Below are 22,808 nucleotides of genomic sequence, written 5' to 3' on the forward strand. Positions count from 1 at the left end.
CCAAGTCGTCCCAGTATAAAAGGTGGTGATATAGGAGCAGCATCAGTCTCTGTCTGGAGGAGGACTCGCTTTAGTCCTTGAGCTTCTTCTGACCCAACATGGGGAACATGAAGCTCTGTCTGTTGCTGCTACTTGGCACTTCTGCCTTTGCCCGTGAGTATCATGTTTCATTCTGCTCTGTAGATATATCCAATAAAAACACTCCATCTTGTTTTATTTTTATTGCATTTTATTGCCATTTTAGTAGATCTCCGCATTTTGTGTCTGTGGTCAGACGTGTTACACATGTATTTAAATTTGTATATATTATTTACTTTAAATAATAAAAACTAATATATTGTAAATACTTTTGTGTCACACGCAGAGCAAGAAACGGAGTCTAATACTCATCCAGAATGTCATCGTAAGTTCAATTTTTATGATATAAATGTTATCTGTATTATAAACCCAGACTTTAAACATGTAAAAGCATCCCTGCTGTGTATTCTTACCTTTTATCTACTGGACTTATTGTACCTTTGTTGTTGTCAGTTACTTTGAACCTGCAATAAATTACATCAACTAGACCTCTCATGTACTCTGAGTCAAGATGTCAGAGTCCAAATGCCTAATACCTATTGTGATTAGATAATACAATACAATGTGATACAGTTTATATGATGGATCACTGCATTCTTAAAACCATATTAAATCAAGATAAACATACCTAAAAACAATATTCTGTGTCACAAGACGTAATACAGTAATATTGAAGACATATCTGACATTTTTGTTCCTTAATAGATAAAACTTTTTTCTTAAAAAAGAAAACAAGATAATACTTTAAAATTATTAATGATTACACACAATGTTTCAGATATTTCATTGTTGCATTTAACTTCTTTTCAGTATCTAAAAGATTTAAGATCTACAAAAAATATACATATCAGTATGAAGCAGAGATCCAGAACGGTGTAAAAGGGACAACCCCTCTCAAGAACGGCCCTAAAGTCTCCTGCAAGGTACATTTAAATGTATAAAGTCACACTTCAAGCTTCTGAATGCCTTGGTTTGTCTCTTTTTGACCCAACGCTGGGTTGAAAATAACCCAAATTTTTTTTACAGTGTATACACAACTGATCTACATGTTTTTGTAGTACTAGATGATTTCCTCCCGGTTAATAATATTTCCAAATTAACCATCTGCTCTAGGTTGAGATTGATGTACCTCAGGCATGCAGCTTTCAGCTCCGTACGAGCGAGTGCTCTCTGTCTGAGATAATAGATGTGAGTTCTGATGGGACGGCCATCTATGAACCTGTTGCTGATGCCCAGAACTTCCAAACTGCCATGGAGAAGAATGTTTAACGGTTACTTCACAAATATTGAGAACTGATCATTCTAGATTTGCAAATCTGTTTGAAAATTAAGTATATTTAAAATGACTACAGCAACTCAGAAGCTCAATCGTCCTGTAAAAAAATTTCAGGCTGTATTCACACTGCCTCATAATTTTAAAACAAATACCAGCATTTTAAACATGACATAAAGTTTGCTGTCATGTTAAGAACGGTTGTAAACAAATATAAAATATCCACACTGCCACATCACACTAATAGGGTTGTGGCTAGAAGGGATACAGCAACAGCCAAAATCAAGATGAGCGCTGGTTTATCCCAAACCTAACCCTAAACCCAACATTTCATAGGATTTTAGCCATAGCTGTATTCCATCTTTGAAAAACCCACTAACAGAGTCAACATATAAATCAGACAAAATCCAACAATCATTGTTTTTTGTGGGTAGGAAGACTTTAAGTCTCCACTTTATCACTTAGCCACAATTTAGCACAACCATACATGGGTTTAACAGCAATTTTTGTCTTTGAAAAGGAATGTACTGAAGTTTGTAGTTGAAGGTGAGAGCGAAGTGAAACTTTACTCCGATGGTGAGGATACCAACATCCTAAACTTCAAGAGGGGTATAATCTCCACTCTGATGGTGCCTGTCATGGAGAAAGAGCAGACCAAAAACATGGTACAAAAACGTTATCTTTTCTTTATAAGTCTTAATCTATATTTGCTTTATCAAACATTGTACAGGTCAGATTAACTTAATTTGCATCTTATGCAACGCCATTATTAGCACCAGCTTAATAACTGAGCAGATAAGATCATATTCTTATCGGGAATAATAAATTCCACTTAAGAACATCTTGACCCATGCAAACTTTGTGATATGATAACATTTTACATTGTCCCTAACTAAATACTGTCAGTGTTTGGATTTGTGTGTCAGATCCAAATAATGTAAAATATTTTGTGTTATGCAAGATGATTGATAAGTTCTAATTTAATAAGTGAAAGTAGATTGTTAGGACTTACTTAAAATGTTTGCTCTTATTGATTTAGCTTTTGTTATTTCATTAATCTAGGCAACTGTCCATGGAATCTGTGCCACTGAGGTCAAGGTCAATAACAAGGAAGATATTGCCACTGATGTCACCATCACCAGGGATCTGTCCGGATGTGATCTTTTCAAAACCCAAAGAAGCCACTCTAGCCCTCTTGCTATCGTCACTGGTTTGGTAAGGCATTCACACAGCATTAAAGTTTATATGTGAATCCGGCCTGGGAAAACTCAGCTAAAGTCATATTTTGTAATTTACTGTTTTCTACATATCAACATCCTACATTATTTAAAGAACATTCTGTGAAAATATAACCTTGATATCTGTAATACTGGTTAAAAATTGAAATCGATGTGAATCCAGTAACCGAAATCAAACTTTGATGCTCATAATCTCATTATTAGATTATAAGACTTTAGCCTAGATTTTACAGACAGCGTCAAATATTGTTTGAAAGACATAAATCATGGCTTTTTAGTTGCAGTAACCATCCTATCCATCTCCTTTTTTATTACAAACGTTGAATTAGTTTTGGCAGTTGGCAAAAGGGATTAACCTATTAAACTTATTGCAAAAAACTATGCATAATATCACATAGATGGCTTGGTCAATGCCTCCTGACCCAAAAACAAGTAACAATAAAATATTTTAATTTTATAACATGACGTTTTCATTAAGTTATATCTGTTTGTCCACAGCAATACCCTCTGTCCAAGCTGATTGGCAGCACCCAGTCCTGCACATACAAGTTTGACAACCAGAAACAGCACATGACTTCAGCTGAATGCATGGAGAAACACATCTTCCTTCCCTTCTCTTACCAGTGAGTCAAACTGACATTTTCAAATTCAATTTGTGTTTATAAATTGAATATATGTCAATAAAATTACCATTCCCTCTCTGCAGAAATGAGTATGGTATCTCTTCCCTTGTGAAGCAAACCCTAACTCTTCAAGGAACCAGCAAGATCAACGACAGAGTTTTTGCTATCGGTAAGTTTTTCTCTTTCTATGTAAATCTGTTGGTTTTTAATAAATGTCACTATAAGACTTCTATTTCTAACATATGGACTGCATATCACATCATCTTCCATCTTTTATACAGATTCTATTGACAGCAAATCTTTGTCACTGGAAGCTGTGGAAGAAAAAGCTAGAATCCAGACCTCCGATGCTTTGATGAGGTTGTTCAGAGACCTGAAAACCATGCATGAACAGCCGCAGGGCATCCAGAGGGTCAGCACCTTCCAGAGGCTGGTGTCTGAGCTCCGCAGCCTGGAAGTTGAAGTTCTGAAAGAGGCAACCGCTCAAATGGTTGAGGAGGACAAATTCTTGACCTGGCAGGCCCTGACCCAGTGTGGCACCCCAGAGTGTGGAAGTTCCATGCTCAGTATCCTCAAGACGATGGAACCCGATGCCATTGAGGTAGATGCCGCGATCTATGCTCTGGGAATGATGCACAGCCCAACTGGCCTCCTGGTGAAAGACATACTTGAGATTGCCCAGACCAAGAAGAGCAAACCAATCATGTATGCTCTCAGCAATGTCGTAAGAAGGTGAGCACATTCTTCCTAGAAACCTAGTGAGAAGCACTCACAAATAAACCAAATAAAATTCAAGATGGTTGATCTATATGGTTTTTCTAGTTGACCAAGCAAGTAGTCTTTTTATTTAAGCTAGTTAGGAAGCAAGCACACCAGCATCCAAACCTGCTACCTAGCTATGCTGGTCTTGTCTAAAGGGTTTGCCTCATATTTTGCTTTACAAATCCTAAATATATGTACATGTGTGTGGTATATAAATTTTTTAGGCACTTCGAAGCTGAGGGTAAGGTCACCCCTGAGATTCTTGAGGTATACAACTTTATCACCTCCATCCTTGGTGCTGACTGTGCTGGAGAGAAGGAACTGACCTACCTGACCCTAAGGGTGTGTATTCTTGAGCATCTTCCCTCTCGAACCTTTTCCCAATTCATACATTCCGAAAAATAATCTCTTATTTCAATCTCCCTTAATTAGGTTGTTGGAAACATGGGCGAGGCTATGGAAGCAGCTGATCCAAACATTAAAAACATGCTGCTCAAGTGCATGAGACAGCCTACCACCACTCTGTCTGTCCAGCTCGCTGCTATCCAGGCTTTCAGACGCATGTCTGTGACTTCTGATGTAAGTGTCACTTGATATTATGAATTTACATAAAAAACAACCAATTGTGTTCTATGGCAGATATGGCACATTTAGTCTTAGTTTCTATGGAAATATTTCAATAAGAATACCAAAACTCCAAAATCTTTGCTGTCTTTTTCTTCAGATCCGTTCCAACATCCAGAGAGTTGCCCTTTATGGCAAAGGTGCTGTTCAGAAAAGACTGGCCGCATATCTCATTTTGATGAAAAAGCCTGAAGCAAGCGACATAGAAGTTGTGAAAAAGATCCTTACCCAGGATCCGAACGTGCAAGTCAAATCCTTTGTGGCTTCCCATGTCTACAACATTGTTCACTCTAAAGACCCTGAAATTCAAGAGTATGTATTTTGCTTATTTGTCGGTTGTTCTTCAGAATACTCATTATCCTTTCCTCAACACTATAATTTTTCTCTTTCCAGGTTGGGCAAGAAAATAATCGAGGTCATGCAGGAGAATGAAGTGCTTACCCATTCTAACTACACTCAGCTTTCTCGTAACTACAAGATGGACGCATTTATGCCAGGAAAGGAGGCTTTGGGCTCCAGCACGCAGGGCAGCATGATCTTTGATCCCAGCAGCCAACTCCCCAGGGAAGTTATGTTGGAGACAACCCTAAAGGCCTTTGGTTTCAGCCTTGACTTCATTGAGGTGGGAAACTACTTTAGTAGTAGTAAAGAATTCAAGATCCCAATTGTTGTTATTCAGTTTATTTATTTGTACTTATTTTTATTTCAGTTTGGCATGGAGGGTAAAGGATTTGAGCCAACTGTTGAGACTATCTTTGGAAGCAACGGTTTCTTCCCTGACACAATTTCCAAGGCCATGTACTATGCTGGGGACAAGATGCCAAATAAAATCAATGAGATTCTGCAGGAGTGGGTTGAGCCTCTGAGAACGGAAAAAACTAAGAGACAGGTAACACAAACTATTACTTACTCCAACTATAATGACTGATACTGTATTACTGATATTTGGTGCAAGTACAGTATCAAAGGATGGCAATTTCTTAAGTACTGTTATAATTCTCTTTGACAGGTTCCTGAAAACATTGTAAGGGAAATGGTGCGCAACTTCAACAAGCTTGTTAAAGACCTGTACAACCAGGACTCACCAGAGGCCATTGCCTACTTGAGGATCATGGGAAATGAGCTGGGATACATCAAGGGCACAAGTGACCTGTCGGCTATTGTAGACAGGATGGTCACATACATTCAGGCCCTCAAGTACTCACCTGCTTTGGTATGTTCATACATTTTCACATACATATCTTTACTTGATCTTGTATATGAAACACCTTCATATCCAAAAACATGGCAAGTGATATCCTAAGTATAGTATAGTATAGTATACTGCTTCTCCTTCAATTCAGATTACAAAGGCCCTGATGTCTGGAGATCAGAACATCTTTGCTCACTACATCTTTATGGATAATGAGTTCTCCCTGCCAACCTCTTCTGGTTTCCCACTGAAGTTCGCAATGTCTGGAACCTTTGCACCTGGAGTAAAGGGTGGTCTGCAGATGAAACCTGGCAAGGTATTAAATAAAGTAGCTGATTACAATTCGATCAGTTGATAAATGGTGTATATGTCTGTTACATCATCTTGTGTTCAACCTTTGCACAAGTAGTACTCACTGATTGTTTTTTCACAGCATGAACTGTCTTTCTCACCTTCAATGGGAGTAGAATTTGTCACCCATATGGGAATCCACATTCCCAAGTTTGTTGTCTCTGCTGTGGAAATGCACACTACCATGTTCCATGAGAGCTCTCTTAATGCCAAGATCACCATGGGCAATGGTCAAATAAAGTTGTCTATCCCTGCACCCAAGGGTACTACTCAACTCTTCAGAGCCAGGTAGATTTGCGAAATCTGTTATCTTAAACCTAATTTCATCTTTATTTCAAAACCTAAAGTAAATGTACAGACAGATCAAAAATTTAATGGAAAACCTCTTGTATTTTTTTTAAACAGCAACAAGCTAGTGATGGTTTCCAACTCCCTGGTCAGACATGTGCCTGAAACAGGCGACAGATCCGCCATAGTGAATTGCAGTCCTCTAATTTCTGGCATCAAGTACTGCAGTAGTTTATCTTTCTCAGAAGCCAGACCAGATTCTCCATACTTTCCATTCAATGGAGAGTCCAGGTAAAAGTCTTCCATGTATTTTCAACATTTTGCAATGCATCATACGTTATACTAACACCGTTGCCTGCTCACAGTTTTGCTGTGGAAATCCAGCCCACCGGTGCAGTCACTGAGTACACAGCAACCTTTGCCTATGAGGTCTTGAACAAGGAAGGTGGCAACAAGGTTGATTCGCTGAAAATGATTCTGAGCACAGAAGGCATGTATATTTAACATCATTTTAACTCACGATGCTACAAAATTTCAAATTACAGCTATGCCACAGCGGGGCACATAGAGTTCCTTAAGTTTTAAAATGTTTTCTGTTTTCTCATTATAAAGGTGCTGATCCCACTGAGGCAACTGCCACTGTCAAGTACAACCGCAACAAGAATATGTTAACCACCAGCATTGAAATCCCTGACTACGATGTTGAGGCCGGAATTAATGTTGGTTTTGCTGAAAGCTCTTCTAATGAAAAGAAGGTCATCTTTGAAGTCACCAACAAAAATATTCCCCAGCTTTCTCTCATCGGTCGTGCCAAGTAAGCACACATCACATTTTAATGTTATGATGCTACTTGATCATTGCATGAATCTCTGACACAACATTTATTAATTCATTCTGAATGTAATAACTGTACCAGGCTTGACAAATTATGAAATGTGTGATATGTAAGTTTTTGTTTCTGCTAATAACAGACTTGAAGGCATGGAAGACGGTTTGCTGGAAGCCCAGTTGATTGTACCCTCACTCGATACTGATGCCACCTTGTCTGCCACCATGACAAATGTTGAAGGTTTAAATGTGGAACTTCAGAGTAACATCAAGCTCCCAGAGACCAACTCTGTGCAGAAGATAATTTTCCAATATGGTATTTTATCTCCTTTCGCAGTTTTTGCATGATTTTGAATGCAAATATAGCTACACAGGCTCATACATCTTACATACCTCTGCCTACATTTCCGCATAATGAAGTAGGTTCATATCGCTGCGTGTTTCGGTTGGAGTGTTCACTATAGGCACTGAAGGGGCTTGTATTTTCTCCATTTTGATGCGGGTTCATTCAAGGTTACAAAGAAGACAATACTGAATATTATTGAAGTATATTCTTCAGTTCATGGTTTTGTGACTATGGCGGATAAATGTCTGATGTTGTTACTCTCAGGATTGATTGTGTTCAGCTGAGGTATGTTAAGAACTTGTTGTTTACAGGAACATAGTGGCGACTTATAAAAGGGATAGTAATGATTGATCAAAATACATTAGATTTTAGATGGCTGTGTTTTATTAAAATTTAACTGGAAGGACAGCGTATGTCACTTAGGCATGCTACGCATTTGCATGCTTAAGACAATAAATAAATACCAAATGGCACAAATCTACTAAACAAAGATAAGCAGGTTTTAATTTATGTGTGTGTGTGCTTTGTAACTTTTGAAACCAAATGCATCTTTTGGACATCCCATCGAAAGATGCAACTATATGTACAGAAATGTAGAAATGTGTGTAGAGGTATGTATGGTAAGTGAGCCTGGGTTGAAATAGTATTGATCATAAGAAAAATCGCAATAAAGTGATGAAAAAAACCTGACATTTGTTGTCATAACAGCTGACGATGAGATGAAAGTTCAGCTAAAGTCTGACATGGACTCAGAGATCCAGAAGCAGCTTAACACAGAACGTCTTCAGAGCCACCTACAACAAGCCTTTGAAAAAATCATGGACCATAAAGTTGTCAAGACTGACATGAAGCTGCGTCACATTTATGCAAAACTCTGGGAGGTATGAGTTTGTCTATATTATATAGTTTAAACTGATTATAAAACCCAACAAAAATTAAAACAATTTTGTTTTTCATAAATTTGTGGAAGAATGTTTATTCCAGTATGTTCAATCCTATTACAGGCTTACCTCATTTGGGTAGACAAGATTTCCACCGACATGCCATACCTTCAGAATCTAAGAGAAAAAATTCCAGAACTGACTCTTCCATCTATGCCTGAGAGGGTGTACATGAACACGTAAGATTACTGCTAACCACCTTCATTTTTATATTTAGTTTCTACATCATACATTAAAAACTACAAGTAGAAAATGACAGTTAATTTTTTTTTATTTTTAGTGAGAGCACATTCAAATACAAGTTCAACAAAGATCATGTAACAGTCAGCATTCCCTTGCCTTTTGGTGGAAAGACATCTGAGGACCTGAGAATCCCTCCAACCATGGCCACCCCTGACTTGGTTATGCCACAGTTTGGTCTAATGCTGCCCTCTAAGCAGTTCAATCTACCTTCCTTCTCTATCCCATCGAGTTATGAACTCTCAATGCCACTCCTCGGAATGGTAGAAATATCGACAAAAGTGAGCACCAACCTCTACGACATGGAGGCAGTTTTCTCTGGTGGCAACAAGACTGAAAATGACCTCACCTACATTGCAAGCTACAAAGTGGTCGCCAACTCCCCAATGGAGCTTCTTGCCTTCGCTGTAAATGGTAAGCCTATGCCTACATGCTGTATTAGATTTTAATTTGTATGATTGATAATCAATATTTATTCAGTCAGTACTAAAAGAACATAATGACCGTATCTGTTACATGCAGGAACTGCTCAAATTGGTGAAATATCAAGCGACACTGTGAAGTTCGAAATCGATTCTTCCCTAAAGCATAAGCTCATAAATGCGCAATTCAGCCTGTTGGAAACATCCACGACTACAGACCTAGTAAAGACAACAGGAAATTACAAGATCAAAGCTTCCAGCCCTCTGGGTATGAAGATGTCCCTCGAGTACACAGCCCAGTGCTCTATCTCCTCTGAAATCACAGGAGATGGAAATCTAGATGGATCACTGAAATTAGGCCCACTGTCTGCTAGCACAGTTGCTTCACAAAGTTACGTACTACAACTCGAGAGCAGAGAGGCAAGAGCCGAATCTTCTTTCAGGTTGAGTTCTTCCATTTTCAAAATTCGAAACAAAGTAAAAGCTTCAGCAGCAAATGGAAAAATTTCATTTGAGTCAAACACTAACATCGACAACAACCCAGCCCAGCGAACCGCCGTTAAGCGCACACTTCGCAACCAGGTAGAATTCTCTGCAACCTTGAAGGAGGTCACTCTCAAGATTGAGTCCCAGGCTGATGACAACACAAATCGTGCTGTCTCCTTGCTTGCTGGATCCTTTAACACTCAGGGATTGGAACTCAATACTGATTCCAACATCAACTTTGCTGCCAACCGTGCCTCCCACAAGGGCACCCTGTCTTTCACCAAGGATGGCCTGTCCTCTAGCTGTACCACCAATGCTCAGGTCAGCTCTGTGACCTTTGAAAACATTTTTCAAGGTGGCATTGCAACTTCTGGTGCAACCATTTCTGTGTCCACAAAGGGAGCAGTCCAAGATAACAGCGTTGAGTTGAAAGTTGAAGGAAGACTTGCAAGTTCTGAGGTATATTTTAACAGCATGTATAAGGGTGATATCTTCAATGCCAACACTAGAAACAGGATTACTTTCAAGTTGAATGAAGAAGGATTGAACCTCTCCAACAACTTAATGGCATCACTTCAGGAGATGAAAATAGAAAACACAGACTCCCTGGAACTTACCCTTGAATCTTTGAACATCCGCTCTGAATCGGACAACTTCCTGAATGAGAACAACTTCTACAAGCACAACATTGCAGTGGACATTCGTGACTTTACAGCATCCTTGAATGTCAAAAATGATCTTAAGGTTATTGGTGTCAACTTAATCAATGATGCCCAGATGAAGGCAGAGCTTTACAAGATGGAACTTACTGGAACTCTGAAGGGAACCTTTGGTCAAGAGGAACTGAAACACAAATATGAAATTATTTATGCCGACCAGACAGCTTCGGCAAAGTGCAGCAGCAATGGAAGACTTCTGGGCACTCAAATGAGTCAGAGCTCTGAGATTGAGGTTGTTGGATATTCATCAAAGTTCACCAATGAGATGCGCTTCAACTCTCCCTCTCTCCAACTGGACAGCAACATCCTCACCAAAGCAGAACCTTTTAGATTGGTTGTTGACTGCTCCTTCAATGCTGATGGAGAGCTCAACCTGTATGGAAAACACAGTGGTCATGTGAAGAACATTCTGCTACTACGTGCCGAGCCTTTGTCTTTCTCACACAATTATGAATACAAGGCCTCAACCTCCCACCAGCTAAGTAATAGAAACACCATTACAACTAACTTCCAGAATGAAATAACAAGTGATGTCACTCCTCACCAGCAAAAGTTGAACAGTAAGATGGAGTCTAAACTGAATGAGCATGCTTTTGACTATACTTTGGAAATCTTCAACACTCCAGAGAACATTGGTATCGTATTGCTAGACACTGTGTCCACCAACCTCCTGAATAAAGACAGCAACGAAAATCAGGAATTTTCCATCTCCGGTACTCTGAAATATAAGAAGAACAGTGACAGTCATTTTATTACCCTGCCCTTTACTGACAAGCTCCCCGTTCTTACTGAAGAGGTCAAAATTGCAGTGCTTAACATGAAAGAGCGTAGCATTGACATGATGAATGACATTAACAACAAATATGATATTACAGACACTCTCCAGAGCAAAATAAGTAAACTTTTGGAGGCAATTAAAAATGTTGATGCTAGCAAGCTTTATGATGGTATAAGGTTTGTTTCCACATACATGACAGAAGTAGTATCGGAAATAGATATAAACTTGGAACCCATCCAGAATTTTTTATATAATTTCGAGCAAAGAACTGGCATTATCAGCAAGATCAAAGAAATCTTCTACAGAATTGATGTGTTTTTGAGAAGTTATAAAATTGAGAGAATTGTTGAGGAAAAGATTGATGATGCTGTGGAACTCATGAAGCAATATAAACTAAGGGAGACCATGCAATCAGCTGTAAGTTATCTAAACTCTTTTGACATAAAACCACAGTTTGATTCATACTGTGCACAGGTGTGTGAGTTGACAAATGAACTATACACCAAAGCCAGTGATTTAATTGATTATGACACCTTAGCTGATGAAGTAAGACAGAGGGTCACTGACCTAAGCAGGGTTCCATGCTTTGGAACGTTGTCCGGTGAATTTGCGATTAAAGCCTCTGAGCACACTTTGATGACCACTGCTGAACTCAGGAACTCAACGGATGACTCCGATAAGTTCACTGCAGTGCTGAATTCCCAGTTCCAGACAACTGTTGATCTCTTGGCCTACACCTTTGATGCCACTGCTCATCTAAAAATCCCGGAAATGAATGATGTGTCCCTGACTGAAACAGTTAAAGCCAATCACATGGCCTTTTCAGTTGATCACCAGGGATTCTTGTCTATTAATAGCGCTTTAGCCCAAGCATCTTCCAAGACCACTGCTAAGGCAACCACAGAACCATACACTGCTGACTTTGTGAGCGATGCATACTTGAGCACAGAGAAGGGATTATCAGGCACTTTGGAGACCTCTTACAGTCACAGTGTGAACATGCCAGTGGCCAACATCTTCAGCCAAGCCAAAATAACCCAGAAAGCTGTTGCTCAACTGGAATCTGGAATCATTACCTTCACAGTTGGAACTGATGGGAAAGGAAAGTACTCTATTCATGATTTGTCTAATGAAGGAACACACAACAGTGACTTGGAGATTTTGCTCAGTCTAGAATCCCTGAAATTGACCTTTACCAGCGATATAGACAGCAGTCTTATTAAGATGAAGCAGAAAGTGGATGCTGAGACGGTTGGTTTGACTGAGATCAAGTTTAATGTACATGTAGAGACAGATACTCCCTTCATCAAGAAGAGCATTGCTGCAGTTAAAGGGCAGTTGAATATTAAGAATCTCATGATGGAGCTCAGTGGATCCCACAGTGCTGAACTAACTGGCAAAGTTGAAGGAACCATTTCCAACTCGGTCACCTTCAAGGCTATGCCTTATGAAATTGTCTTTGACACCAAGAACAAGGAGAACACAAAGCTGATGCTTCCCTTTACATTGTCCGGTAAAGTTGATCTGCAGAATGACATGTCTTTAACTCTGAGTCCCGCTGTGCAACAGGCAAGCTGGACCGGTCTTGCTAGGTTCAATCAGTACAAGTACTCCCATTACATCGCTATGGCTAATGGTGAGAATGAGATTCAGGTTTCTGCATCGGTTAACGGCGAGGCTGATCTTAATGTTCTGACCTTACCGATTAATATTCCTAAAATGACTGTCCCATTTATTAACAAGGAAACACCATACGTAGAGGGATTTTCTTTCTGGGAGGACACAGGCCTTAAAAGAATCTTGATCACACCTCAGCAAACCTTTGATATGGATGTGAAGTTTAACTATTTAAAGAACTATGTGATGTTCAACATGGAGCCAATTCTGAATGCCATCATTAGCAAAATCAAAATACTAATACCAACATCTCAAATACACCAATGTCCATATTTAGCAAAGATCACTCTTCCCGATATTCAGAAACAAGTCATGATTCCTGTCATGGGAGACCTGACCTATGAGTTCTCTGTTAAAACTGCTATGATCACCACGAATACCAAGGCTGAGATCCTGAATCAGGAGGAAATTGTTGCTCAGTTTGAGTCTCGTTTAACCTCAGAGTTTGATGTTTTAAATGGCAAGACAAGTGGCAAGTCCACACTGAACAGAAATTCAGGGATGAAACTGTTGAGCAATTTGAATGTGGAGCATAAATATTTTCCCACTGGGAATTTTATGATCTACCACAAACTAACTAGAAATGCTGAAGATGGTCTTACTGTCTCTGTATCTTCTCCATCTGCTGGACTCCTTGGTCTTCAGCTGCAATGCAAGGGCTCATCCCAACATACAGGAAGACTTTTTGGGGCATATGACGTAAGTATTTATCATTTGTTAAAGAAATAGTTCACCCCAAAATTAATTTTGTTATCATTCATTCACCCTCACGTTGTTCCATACCTGTTCTCCTGAACACAAATTTAAGGGTGACTTCATTTTGGGGTGAACTATCCCTTTAAGAACATACCATACTAAACTTTTAATGTAATGCTTTAAATTAGCTGTTGACATGACCATACTTTCTTTTTAATTACAGTCTGAAGATAATGTTGACATTCTGAAGGTCAACGTTGCCATCATGGACTCAAACCGGCTGAGCATTCAGACACAGTGGAACAAGGAAATCCCTGCTAAGATTTTTATGTGGCTAAAAGAGAGAGCTGCTTCCCTAAAAGGTCTTAAAGACACAGTGACAATTTATATCAATGCAGTTTACATAGAGATGAGCAAGAAGTATGAGAAGCTAGATATCACCATTAATCAAGTTAAGGATCAAGCTAAACTCATGTACAAGAGAGCGGCTGAAAAGATCAACGCTGTTGATCTTGCAGGAATCAGCAGTAAGATTTCTGACAACATTGTGATCATGCTAAGAGTGTACCAGAAAAAAATCCAGGCCCTGTTGGAAGCATCCATCTCATTTATGAGAGACACCCAGTTCGAACTTCCCGGATACACTGAGAAACTCACTGGACTTGATATCTACAATAAAATCACTGTCTTTGTCGCTGATGTCACCGAGGAAGCCATCACAAAGTTACCAGAGGTCTTCAGTAAATATGTTGAGGTTCTCGCTGAGCGTATCAGAGAAGTAGAAATCACCATTCCAGGATCCACCTACGTTCTCCGTGGAAGCGAAATGCTGGACGACCTCCATGTAGTTTTCCAGAAGATCCAAAGCCAGATGATCATCATTGTGAAGAAGTTAGGAGATGTTCGGTTTGAGTCCATTGTCCAGAAAGTGTCCGAAATCCTGAAATTCACTGTGGTGAAAGCAGAGGAGCTCCTTAAAACGATCAAAATTCAAGATCTTGACAAGCTCACTGCCTGGATAAGCACTGTTTACAGAGATGCTGTCAACTCCGACATTGTAAGAGAGATTAGTAAGCAGATTGAGACATTCAGAAGAATCATTGTAGAGTTCTACAGAAGTATCAAAGCTAAGGCCCAGAACATCTTTGAAGAGATGACCAATGAACAACTGATTGCAGATGTCAATGCATGGATTGAATCTACCGTGGCACGTCTGCGTGTCTTTCTGAACCAAATAACCGAGACCCTTAATAATGTCGTGGAGAATGGTAAATTCTATGTGAAAGTGGATGACACAGAGATGGACATTGACATTCCTCTTCCATCAGTATGGAATTTCTAATCCTTGTATTAAGACGCTCCTTAGCTAAACTATTTTCAGAAAGAAATTATCAATAAAGTGTTATGCATAAACAATGTGCCTATAAGCTGCTTTTGTTCCCTCTTTTTATTTTGTAAATGACTAATTTAGAATAGTGTTAAAGCAAATATATGAATGTTACAATCTGTCTTACTGTATTTAAAAGCAATGACAGTAAAGTACCAATAAAAACATTTGTACTGCAGAAAATGTTTTGTATTTAATATAATAGGTCGTCTTCCCTTTTGCATTAACCCATGCACAACACTCATGATTATAAAAAAAAAAACATATAGAAAATTCCCATTTCTTATGTAGGCCTACGTCATAGAAAAATGACTAAACGCTGTACTAAACCACCCACCCGCTAGGTGTCACTATAACAAATAAAGACATTTAAAATCTTCTCATTTGTAATCAAATATCACTGATCAGTGATCAGTCTCAGAGCAGCTATTTCAAATGAACCAATACAGATTTATGGTCTCATCAAGATGCATTTATTTTTATCTGAAAATTGACATTTCAGCATCCCAAGAAGAAACATAAGTAAACAAATGTAACATTTGAAATAATAGCACTACTGTTTATAATGTAAATGTCTACATTCTGTGGTAACTTTTCAAGTAAAGTCACTCAGCTAGAAGCCCACCACATGCTCCAGTCCAACTTTAGATCTAAATATAGCTCACAGACATAGATGATGTCATTGCCAACAGGGCTCCTCCCATGTCATCTCTTTGGGAATAAACTGAGCTATGAGGCTGCTGACTCACTGTTTGTTCCACTGTTGAAACTACAAACACAAAAACTTTGAAGTAGTGCTGAAACCAGGGGTGAAACGTGGACTATTGGTAACTGTATACTGACGCAATTTACTGCAAGGTTTGATCATTAAACAGTCAATATTCAATCTTATTGATGTTTAAATACAATGTTTAAATACAATTATACAATATATTTTTATTATGGTATCTATACAATACATTCTAAAAATAAACATTATTAATATACATTTTGGTCCATAAAGTGATTCTCAACACCGGTCATGGGAACCCACATTACAGCAGTTTACAGTTTAGTGCATCATGTTATAATGTTTCCTTTTATAAATGTAAGTTTATAAAGCCTCAAAGTGAGACATTTAGGTTTTAAAAACTGGTTTGGTTTTGTTCAGTTTAGTCTAAAGCTAGATTAAATATATCAAGTATACATAACTAATTGAAGTAATTGTAATGTCCTCTCAATTTTATTCAACAACCAAATTAAGGATTGTTCATTATACATGTATGCAAACATCATATCATACTTATTGCAAATGATATTTCAGGCCAGGCATGTTTTTATTATATGTAAAAGAGTGTTCCTGCATAAACTCTTTAGAGGTCTTTGTTATGACAAAGGTGGAAGATCCCTGATGTAATTTCCCCTCAGAAGGGGAGATTCCTCCTTGAGGTTACACCCAAAATGTACCTATATTACGTTGTGTCAGTTACGTTGAGTAATTCAAGTCAGAACTGTTCACGTCCTTGGAATGTATTTGTTTATGGCAATACTCAATATATAAAATAATTAATCATATGAATCTTCATTCATAAAACTTTTAAGTCAAAGACAGTGAAGCAGTTAACAGTGTCTCTACTAAGATGACAACTGATTATTATAATTAATTACCATAAATAATTAGGATTTAAGGTCTGGCCTCTTTTTTTAAAGGGGGGGGGGGCTGTGAATATAAATACATAGTGTTATATGACATAATCACTACTATAATAATAATGGTTTTCAAATATCATGATGGAAAGCACAGCACCCACAAAGTATGATCAATATGATAGTGATTTACATTTGGCTCTCCTTATGATGTCATCAAATCACAGCACTTCCATTTAGTGCAGAGAAAAGCACAATTGAGTTTTAATTGCAACAAACCACCATCATTGTGATCAGTGTTTGAATTTAATCAGCTCATTTGCATTTTAAAGGACACACCCAAAACGGCACATTTTTCACACACCTACAAAGTGGCAATTTTTACATTTTATAATTAATTATTTATATGGTATTTTGAGCTAAAACTTCACATATGTGCTCTGGAGACACCAAAGATTTATTTGACATCTTAAAAAAGCCATGGCCCCTTTAAGATTTAATTTACCCATCTTTTATAAACATGCCTTAGAAAAAGACTGTACTGGTGTGTAAATTGAAACAAATCAATGGCACTGTCATATTTTAAGATCTGCTAGTTATTTTCAGTTGAGACAGCTCAAACATGTGTTTTAGTCTAGGACTAGCCTTAAGCCTTGTCTGTGAAACCGGGGTATGTATCCATTAAAATGTATTTTTATATCGATTCACACAATATGTTCTGTTCAATAACACTTTAACAAAGAATAGTGAATTATACCCACAGAAAACAAGCTAAAGGTGAGAAAAAATGTATAAAACAAAAATACAGACTCATGATGAACATTAAAAAATAAATATAAAAAATAGATATAAAACCAAAATCATTTATGGTAAAAAGTTTACAATTTTGCTTTTGTTTCATTTTCTTAAAATCCTTTTGCACCTCCAATAAGACACACGCCTTTGGTGTGAGAGACCCGGGTTTGAATCCACTGTGACACTGTCCCTGAGCGTGGGACCTCTGACAAATATACCAATTGTAAGTCACTTTGGATAAAAGCGTCAGCTAAATGAATACATTTAAATATTATCAGGGGTGTATAAAGACCTTTCATAATGAAATGTTATATGTTAATTACCTTAGAACAAGACCTTTTTACCTACATATACGGACATTCCCTACATTCACTTACATGGAAGTCGCCATTTTGTGCTGCCATTTTTCTACAGAAGCCCTTAACGGGCAATTTTTTTTTACTTAGTTGTCTCTGGCAATGACATGTTTGTCCGGTGGCAGCTACCGTAGTTTCTCTATGTGTTTCAAAAGACTTTGGTTGCAGTTCGCAACCTCACCACTAGATGCCGCTAAAATGTGCACACTGCACCTTTAAGTCTTTTTTTTAGGCTCGATACCCTCTAAATAGCACTAAAAGTGGTTCCTGTGTAGAACCATTATGTGCTATATAGAACCATATCTGGTGCTATAGTGGTGCTATGACCCCTGGATGGTTCTTCATAGGTGCTTTATGTTGGTGCTATTTGGCACTAAAAATGGTTCCCCTATAATTACGAGCTTTTAGTGCTATTCAGCACTATTTTTTTAGAGTGTATATTGTAAGTAATTTTTATTTAATAAGCTATTATCAGATTTGTTTAATGTGCTCAAGATTCTGAAAGGAACCGTTTATTTCTTTCCTTAGTTTGTAGAACCTGTATCCACCACAATGAACCTTCAGAAAGGTTCTCTAGATGTTAAATGTTTTTCAGGAACCATACAATGACAAAGAACCTTTCAAGTACCTTTATTTGTACATTTATGACATACTGACAGGAAGTAAAATCATATACTGTAAGTTTAATAAAAGGCTCCACATAACGAATGTGCCAAATACATAAATAGATTGTACTAAATGCTAAATACCCTCAGGGAATGATACAACTCCTTTCATTTACACTATTTAATGCCCATTTAAAATACAGTACAAATTAGTTTACAAAATGCTGGGGGGTGGGAGGTGTCCCACTTTTTTGTTCTAAATCAGTGACTATTGTACTTAAGATGTAGTAGAAGTTATAGGAATGGTTTTCCGGACAGAGATTAGCTTAAGCCAGGACTATAGGCCTTAGTTATATTAGGAAATGTAACAAACAAGCCTTACTAAAAGCATTACTTGTGTGCATTTTGAGGCAAAACAAAGGTCACTGATGTATTTTAAGAGTTGCGGTCAGTTTGGACAGCTCTTAAATTTATTTTAGTTTAGGACTAGTCTAATCCCTGTCTGGGAAACCGCCCCGTAAAGTGCTAAAGATGAATCACATATGGTTCTCATTTAGTAGTGCGGTTTCCCGAAAAGGGTTTAGATTAATCCAGGACTAGGCTTTAGTTATATTAGGACATTTGCAAAACAATGGTAGTGATATATGTTAAAATATGTTAGTGCAAGATGTTTTTTTAATTAAGGTAGATCAAACATGCATTTTAGTCTGGGACTAGGATAAGCCCTGTCTGGAAAAAATGTGTCTTTCATGAACAAAACAATTTCTTTCATAAACAAAACCATTTGTTTTTACATTCACTTATATTGCATGTAAATACCTTAGAGCAGCAAATGTAACAGAAATGAAACAAAATGATTTCCTTAATTGCAAAAATGTCCTTAATACTAAACCAACTGTTTGCTGCCTAGCATGACAATATAGGGATGGTCTGAAACATTTTACCAGTCTGTGTGATTTCAAATCCCAATGGCATGACCGGAAACAACATTTCAACACAATATTTACAGTTAACAAAGACAAGGTTGTGTTTAACTACAAACTCAGCTGTTCACATCCTAAATAAAGTTTAGTTTTCATATACAGCAGATAAAGGACCTGCATCAATACAGCACAAATCCTTCCTATTTCAGAAACAATGACTTTTTCCTCTGAAGTCCTTCCCATGCAGCTCATTCCAAATCCAACTAAGCAATCTTAAAAAGATCCTAATGAAATTTCTCATCTGTGTTATAAGTTTTTGACTAGTGATAAGTAAAATCTGAACTCAGTATTAAACATATATTAAGAAACATTGTGTTAACCAGAAGTCATTAGTGTTTAATATTCATATTGTGCCAGGTATACAATCTTATTTGAAGATTTTAGCCTAATGCTGTACAGTACTTAAAACAATGTAGGCCTATATTGGAACAGCTTAAATGGCAGTGCCTTATCCATTGTGCCAAAATTATCATTCATTCACATAAAATGACAACCTTTCAGCCAAGCTATAGTGTTCAGTCTGAATCTTTTCATGGCCCAAATGCCTTTGGATAGCTTTGAAACGTTGACCTCATTTGAAACAACAGCGAAGTGAGTTCTTTGATTCAAAAGTCATTTTCTCAGCTATAAACACACCCACAAAAGCAATCGTGAGAATGTGCAGTCTATTACCACATAGTAAAGATTCAGACTACAGCCCCGAACCTTTCAATGCGCGTCCATGACACGATCATCTGTTTGCGACTTTTACATGCAATTAATTCAATACATGCCATTCACATCAATCGACAACAGTTCAAACATCCAGGAGCCGGTTTGAATCTCTTCTGTAAGGCAGCTCGAGTAGCGGTCTCAAAAACTTCCCGCACCCCTTCTTTAGTTTTGGCAGAGCACTCAATGTATTCGTGCGCTCCGATGCGCGCAGCCATTGCGCGTCCGTCTTCCGCCTTTACGGGCTCTTGTTTCATTCTCGACAGCTCGCTTCTCAAAGTCTCATCGTTCCGCAAATCTTTCTTATTCGCCACCAAAATTATTGGCACGTTAGGACAGAAGTGTTTCGCTTCCGGTACCCACTTCTCCGGAATGTTTTGCAAAGAGTCCGGGCTGTCCACCGAGAAGCACATGAGAATAACATCAGTGTCGGGGTACGATAAGGGCCGTAGGCGGTCGTAGTCCTCTTGTCCCGCCGTGTCCCATAAAGCAAGCTGAACTCGTTTGGTGTCCACTTCGATGTCCGCCACGTAGTTTTCAAACACAGTGGGCACGTAAACCTCTGGAAATTCGTCTTTACTGAAAACGATTAACAGACAGGTTTTGCCACACGCTCCGTCGCCAACCACCACCAGCTTTTTACGAATACTCGCCATTAGTGAAGAGTTGCGCAAACTCTAAATAGCGGAATAGCCTTAGACTGTACTTGACCAGTAGCGCGCAGTGACTTTATAAACGTTATGTGAGTTCTTATTATAGCTGTCCAATCAGCGCGAAGTGCGCTCTGAGCTCACAACTAACATGAGTCAAATGCTGTTGGGACATTTTCCTCCTTATTTCAAACAGATTAGTCAGATGTTGAGGAGGAGTTATCAACACAAAGCACTCTGGGAAATGTGAACTTTTGGATGATCTTTATTTCAATGTCAGAGACAAGGGGAAAGGGAATTTTGGTAAACCATACTCTGGAAAGGATGTGTTCATTTTTTACACATTTTTTGTGTTATGCTAACACATGATGTGTCATTTTAACATATTGTGTGTCTTGTTGTGTTAAAATAAAACACGAGTTGTGTTAAAAGTAACACAAAATGTGTCCAATAATAACACAGGGATGTGTGTATTCTGGACAACCCAAAACTAAGAGTGTGTTTGAAGAAACGCCTAATAAATTTTTATTGTTAATTTAAAAGAATACTAAAGGCATTAAAACTGTAAAATAATACAAGTAGAAGTAGGCTATGTTATCAAAAAAAATTATTTACTTTAGACACAGTGATTCTCAACTAAGGTCCCCCCAAGATGATTTCAAATAAGACTAAACAAGAATTAAAGTAAGTTAAAACAACCAGAAATCAAGATATTTCTAAGTGTTTGTATGTTTGTAAAAATATACATCTGTCTAGTTATATGACAAGCATAGCATTTGTTTAGGCTATTTGGTAGAAATTGTGTTGGGGCTTTTAAATATTGTTGTGGACCTTGGCACTTTAAAGTCATCTGAACAGACATGATCACTTTATCATGCTGATAAACTTGCCAAACCTGTACCATTCTATCAAACACCATTAAATGCATTCAAATCATTGTGTTTTGCATGAGGATCATTGATTGTAAGTGTGATCTACTGACATGTCAGTGCGCAGGTCTGATGTTGTATGCGCCCTGTGAGCGAGTGTGTGTGCACAGGGGAGGAGGGCACCAATCCTCCCAAACTCCTGCACAAGCGCCTCCAACACCTAATCATTAAAACACACACACACACCACATCTCCACGGAAACTAAACTTATACACAGCATTGCGTCCTTCACAACCTCGGAGCATCGGCCTTGAACATCATCACACACAGCGCGTGAGTATCTTGAAGCAGATGTGATTGATATATCGGCGAGAGAGCGTCAATTGTTGCCCCTTTTGTTTAGGGGCTCGTGTAGGGGGGCCATGTTGTGAGTCTATCTCAGACAGGAGACCTGGGGCTTTATTCTGTAATTTTGACCAAATGCTCTCGTTTTTGGGTTCATAAACATTTGGTCGGCGCGTAGAGGTTTGTAATTGTTTGTAGTTGCTGTTTAAGACATTCATTGGTTGTGAAATGAACTTTTAGAGGCGAGAGGCCTGTGTGTTGTTTTATCAACAAAGCGGCTCGCGGATCTAAGCTAACACGTTAGCATGGACAAACGCTTTAAAGCGAGATTTCCTCTTAGTCTTAGATTTTTGTTTAGATTAGTTGTTTTATTAAACCAGTTGAGCTGTTTTCTACATCCGTTTGGTGGATTTTAAATATATAAACAAATATGTTTTTGTACGAAAACATACCCTTACTTGCGCTTAGTGCTAGCGAGGCGCTATCTGGCGGAGTCACGGGCCCTGTGATGCTAACAAACAACAGACACAATCGATCAAAAAAGACAACTGCTGGGGCTACACATATATACGTTTTATTAGTGTGTTGTAAAACTATGACATCGTTGGCAACCATGTATTCGTTTATATCTAATATAAGTCTTACTTCACCGCCGTCCATCAGCAGTGGGTTAGCTATTAGCATTGTGCTATCACTGTCCACCCTAGACATTCACATTGGCACGCATGTTAATTAAAATATAAATATATCGTCTAAATGAACATGTGTATTTAGTTTTAATAGTATAGTTCCACATTGTTAATGCAAAGTAGTGTGCATAAGTTAAGATTATAAGAAGTCTTAATACTGCCTCGATCTTATGATACTTTGATGTATTTTGTGTATACGTTAGCGGTTATATTCATGACACTTCTAATG

At 38.2% G+C, this 22,808-nt stretch overlaps 2 protein-coding genes across 2 annotated transcripts in view; one reads left to right on the forward strand and one right to left on the reverse strand.

Annotated features, from left to right (window-relative positions):
• Window positions 1–22,808, forward strand: part of LOC141350370 (apolipoprotein B-100-like) — a 56,298-nt gene continuing 33,490 nt past the window's right edge. Inside the window, exons 1-27 of the mRNA XM_073855445.1 lie at window positions 1–153; window positions 365–403; window positions 889–1,001; window positions 1,192–1,337; window positions 1,872–2,016; window positions 2,414–2,566; window positions 3,088–3,212; window positions 3,296–3,381; window positions 3,494–3,944; window positions 4,199–4,316; window positions 4,407–4,553; window positions 4,699–4,910; window positions 4,992–5,220; window positions 5,308–5,487; window positions 5,608–5,811; window positions 5,942–6,106; window positions 6,224–6,429; window positions 6,547–6,720; window positions 6,795–6,919; window positions 7,042–7,243; window positions 7,401–7,573; window positions 8,312–8,484; window positions 8,608–8,723; window positions 8,825–9,198; window positions 9,307–13,565; window positions 13,786–14,901; window positions 22,330–22,559. Coding sequence (XP_073711546.1) covers window positions 99–153; window positions 365–403; window positions 889–1,001; window positions 1,192–1,337; window positions 1,872–2,016; window positions 2,414–2,566; window positions 3,088–3,212; window positions 3,296–3,381; window positions 3,494–3,944; window positions 4,199–4,316; window positions 4,407–4,553; window positions 4,699–4,910; window positions 4,992–5,220; window positions 5,308–5,487; window positions 5,608–5,811; window positions 5,942–6,106; window positions 6,224–6,429; window positions 6,547–6,720; window positions 6,795–6,919; window positions 7,042–7,243; window positions 7,401–7,573; window positions 8,312–8,484; window positions 8,608–8,723; window positions 8,825–9,198; window positions 9,307–13,565; window positions 13,786–14,901; window positions 22,330–22,559 — 9,716 coding nt within the window. The 5' untranslated portion in view covers window positions 1–98. The remainder of the gene's footprint in view (window positions 154–364; window positions 404–888; window positions 1,002–1,191; window positions 1,338–1,871; window positions 2,017–2,413; window positions 2,567–3,087; window positions 3,213–3,295; window positions 3,382–3,493; window positions 3,945–4,198; window positions 4,317–4,406; window positions 4,554–4,698; window positions 4,911–4,991; window positions 5,221–5,307; window positions 5,488–5,607; window positions 5,812–5,941; window positions 6,107–6,223; window positions 6,430–6,546; window positions 6,721–6,794; window positions 6,920–7,041; window positions 7,244–7,400; window positions 7,574–8,311; window positions 8,485–8,607; window positions 8,724–8,824; window positions 9,199–9,306; window positions 13,566–13,785; window positions 14,902–22,329; window positions 22,560–22,808) is intronic.
• LOC141350437 (rho-related GTP-binding protein RhoB) lies at window positions 18,341–20,821 on the reverse strand. Its single transcript, XM_073855545.1, has one exon. The coding sequence runs from the start codon at window positions 20,679–20,681 to the stop codon at window positions 20,091–20,093; it is 591 nt and encodes a 196-aa protein (XP_073711646.1). The 5' UTR covers window positions 20,682–20,821; the 3' UTR covers window positions 18,341–20,090.

Source organism: Misgurnus anguillicaudatus, chromosome 18, assembly GCF_027580225.2.
Source record: "Misgurnus anguillicaudatus chromosome 18, ASM2758022v2, whole genome shotgun sequence".
Lineage (NCBI taxonomy): Eukaryota > Metazoa > Chordata > Actinopteri > Cypriniformes > Cobitidae > Misgurnus > Misgurnus anguillicaudatus.

What these genes read in the sequence shown, in the direction of transcription:
- LOC141350437 (XM_073855545.1), bottom strand. Translation starts at nt 20,681, where the DNA reads ATGGCGAGTATTCGTAAAAAGCTGGTGGTGGTTGGCGACGGAGCGTGT.